General features: G+C 45.1%; 1 protein-coding gene and 1 pseudogene across 1 annotated transcript in view; both read right to left on the bottom strand.

Moving 5' to 3' along the window:
* Window positions 1-634: 634 nt before the first annotated feature.
* LOC108290577 lies at window positions 635-2,762 on the bottom strand (annotated as a pseudogene).
* MDC1 (mediator of DNA damage checkpoint 1) overlaps window positions 2,566-3,808 on the bottom strand; it is a 19,706-nt gene continuing 18,463 nt past the window's right edge. The window contains exon 15 of the mRNA XM_017510464.2: window positions 2,566-3,376. Coding sequence (XP_017365953.2) covers window positions 3,209-3,376 — 168 coding nt within the window. The 3' untranslated portion in view covers window positions 2,566-3,208. The remainder of the gene's footprint in view (window positions 3,377-3,808) is intronic.

The following is a 3,808-nucleotide window of genomic DNA, read 5'->3' as shown; positions in this document are numbered from 1 at the left end:
TCAGGCAATTCTCCTGCCTCAGCCTCCCGAGCAGCTGGGACTACAGGCACGCACCATCATGCCCAGCTAATTTTTTGTATTTTTTTAGTAGAGACGAGGTTTCACCTTGCTGACCAGGATGGTCTTGATCTCTTGACCTCGTGATCCACCCGCCTCGGCCTCCCAAAATGCTAGGATTATAGGCGTGAGCCACCGCGCCTGGCCAGCTTTTAAAAATTTTTTGTAGTGATGGGATCTCACTATGATGCCCAAGTTGTTCTCAAACTCATTGGCTCAAGTGATTCTGCTGCCTCAACCTCCCAGTGTGCCACCATGCCCTGCCTAACCACTTTATTTATTTTGAGATGGAGTTTCACTCTTGTTGCCCAGGCTGGGGTGCAATGGCTCGATCTTGGTCCACCGCAACCTCTGCCTCCCAAGTTCAAGCAATTCTCCTGCCTCAGTCTTCCAAGTAGCTGGTATTGCAAGCATCCACCACCAGGCCTGGGTAATTTTTTAAATATTTTTAGTAGAGACAGGGTTTCTCCATGTTGGTCAAGTTGGTTTCGAACTCCTGACCTCAGGTGATCCACCCACCTCAGCCTACCAGTGCTGGGATTACAGGCATGAGCCACCACGCCTGGCTAACAGCAGGTATTGTTTAAATGACTAGATTAGAAAAACAATCATGGTAGACCCCTTAGTTCATTCTTGTAATAAGCCTGTTGATCTGGTCCTCCCTGTTGCCAGCATCTCCACTTTCTACAAAATGGATGGTCTTTTTCTTCATTCCACCTTGTGGAAAGGATAATTTGAAGGACCACAAGAAGTTATTTGCTTCTTTGAGGCATTTTCCTACAGTATAGATCTCATGAATCAGATCCTCCATGCAGGTGATGCCATATTTACCAAGAGATCGAGCAATCAAAGTGTTATCTGTCAAAGCAATTTGCTTCTTACTGATTTTGCCATAACCACACTGGTAGATTAGTTCATTTACTGACTTCAGATTTGGGTACCCCCATGCAATATATCGTTCTGCAATCCTCAGCATGTTAATTGAAGCCTTGTTAAGCTTCACAAAGGTTCCACTGAAGATTTGACAAAGGCAAAGAAGCTGCAACAGCTTTCAGACCTTTGGGCTCAGTATTGATACCTCTGATCCTGATGACAAACATCACTTTGGGTTTTGCAGGTACATAGAAGTTGCCAGCTTTTCTAGCCATCCTTGCCACGCGAATTTCAGTTCTGTCCATCTGCCTATATTCCTTGTGATAGTGCTCTGCTTTTTCATAGATAAGCGTTCTTGCTTTATGAAGCATCTTTTGGGCAAACTTCTTTCTCAGGCCATTGATCTTCAGCTCTGTGAAATTCCTTTGCATTTTAAAGGTTTCTGGCCTAGCAGGAACCTTCTTTTTCTTTTCTACAACACCCTAAATGGTTCCAGCCAGAAAAGAGGCTTTTTTTTTTTTTTTTGAGACTAAGTCTTGCCCTGTCGCCCAGGCTGGAGTGCAGTGGCAAAATCTTGGCTCATTGCAAGCTCCACCTTCCGGGTTCCAGAGATTCTCCTGCCTCAGTCGCCCAAATAGCTGGGATTGCAGGCACACGCCACCACACCCAGCTAATTTTTGTAGTTTTAGTAGAGACAGGGTTTCACCACATTGGCCAGGCTGGTCTCAGACTCCTGACCTCAGGTGATCTGTCCACCTTGGCCTCCCGAAATCCTGGGATTACAGGCATGAGTCACCACGACCAGCTTTTTTTATTTTTGAGACAAGGTCTCACTCTGTTGCCCAGGCTGAAGTGCAGCGGCTCGATCTCAGCTCACTGCAGCCTTGACCTCCTGGACTCAATCGATTTTCCTCTCAGCCTCCCAAGTAGCTGGGACCATAGACATGTGCCACCATGCCTGGCCAATTTTTGTATTTCTGGTAGAGACAAGGTTTTGCCATGTTGCCCAGGCTGGTCTTGAACTCCTGAGCTCAAGCGACCTGCCCACCTTGGCCTCCCAAAGTGCTGGGATTATACGTGTAAGTCACTGTGCCTGGCCATATGTTTAACTTTTTGAGGAACCATCAAACTGTTTACCACAGAGGCTGAACCATTTTACATTCCTACCAGCAATGTGTAAGGATTCTAATTTCTCCACATCCCAGTTTGGCTGGGCACGTTGGCTCAAGACTGTAATCCCAGCACTTTGGGAGTCTGAGGTGGGTGGGTCACTTGAGGTCAGGAGTTTGAGACCAGCCTGGCCAATCTGGTGAAACTCCGTCTCTACCAAACAATACAAAAAAAAGAAAAAATATTAAAAATTAGCTGGGCATGGTGGTGGGTGCCTATAGTCCCAGCTACTTGGGAGGCTGAGGTGGGAATATTGCTTGAACCCAGGAGGTAGATGTTGCAATGAGCTGAGACAGCGCCACTGCACTCCAGCCTGGGTGACAGAGTTGAGATACTGTCTCAAGAAAAAAAAAATTTAAGAAATGCTATATAATTTGCCCTAAATAGAAGATAATGATGAATTAAATATAAGCCCCTGACTTTTTGTCTTGAGACCTAGACATTTTAAAAAACTGCACTACACCATAAGGCACAGAGTGAATATTTATTTATCATAGAGGTCAAGCCTAAGCTCTAATTTTATAAGTCCTGGAAAAGCAGGCCAGAAAAGTACAGAGACTTGCCCAAAGTCAAAGCTAAAGATCCTCCCAGAGGCCGGCAGAGAGGAAAATGCTTTAGTAGCACTCTATAACTGGACCTTCATATCTACTTACTCTAAGCATCCCTTCAAGTTCCTGACCCCAAAGTAAAAATCCCAGTAAGAAAACAATAGAGATGGTTTCCAAATAGGAAGTAGGACACTGTGAATACCAACAAGCAAAAACAGTCTGGCTAAAGATAGCTGCCACTTAGGACATCTGAGCATGAAAATAGCTAATTTTAAAATGGCTGTTTAATAAATGCATGCAAGAAATCTGCTCTTGTAGCCCCTACATCTATACAAATAAAAAAATACAAGTAGAGATAAAATAAAATGGCCATTAAAAAAAAAACCAAAAAATTCTGTGGTCCCAATTGTCTTTTCATTTATTCATAAAGATTTCTGATCCCACCCATGTTCCAGGACAAGTCATATCAATATACCCCAAACCTTTCTAACGCCCTAAGTTCTTTCTTCCAAATATCTTCTAATATTTTATTTAGTGGAGGGAAAAGGGTAGTGGAGGTTTCAGGTGGATGACATCTCCAAAGGGGAAAGGACAAAGGCCTCTGGCTTGGCTTCCTGCTTCAGCACTCCAGTCAGCAGGAACTCAGGTGAGAGGAGGGGCAGCCCAACCCTTCGTGGAACAGAGCATCGAGGGAAGTCCTGGGGGCATGTGATCACAACTCTCTGAGGCTGGGGAAGACAGAGCAAAAACAAAATTAGGGGTGAAAAAAAATCCTAGAAATGGGTTCCGGACCCACTAACAAGTCTTAGTATCACCAAAATAGTACCTCCTAATATGAAGCCACATGAAGCATACTGCATACTGGCTATAAAATATTCTTGCTAGAGGCTGGGCATGGTGGCTCATGCCTGTAATCCCAGCACTTTGGGAGGTCGAGGTGGGTGGATCATGAGGTCAAGAGATCGAGACCATCCTGGCCAACATGGCGAAACCCCGTCTCTACTAAAAATACAAAAATTAGCTGGGTGTGGTGGCGCATGCTTGTAGTCTCAGCTACTTTGGAGGCTGAGGCAGGAGAATTGCTTGAATCCAGGAGGGGAAGGTTGCAGTGAGCAGAGATAGCAACACTGTACTCCCAGCCTGGCAACAGAGCGAGACTC

The sequence above is a fragment of the Cebus imitator genome, unplaced genomic scaffold, assembly GCF_001604975.1.
Source record: "Cebus imitator isolate Cc_AM_T3 unplaced genomic scaffold, Cebus_imitator-1.0 Scaffold440, whole genome shotgun sequence".
NCBI lineage: Eukaryota > Metazoa > Chordata > Mammalia > Primates > Cebidae > Cebus > Cebus imitator.
This window is presented reverse-complemented; position numbering and strand designations above follow the sequence as displayed.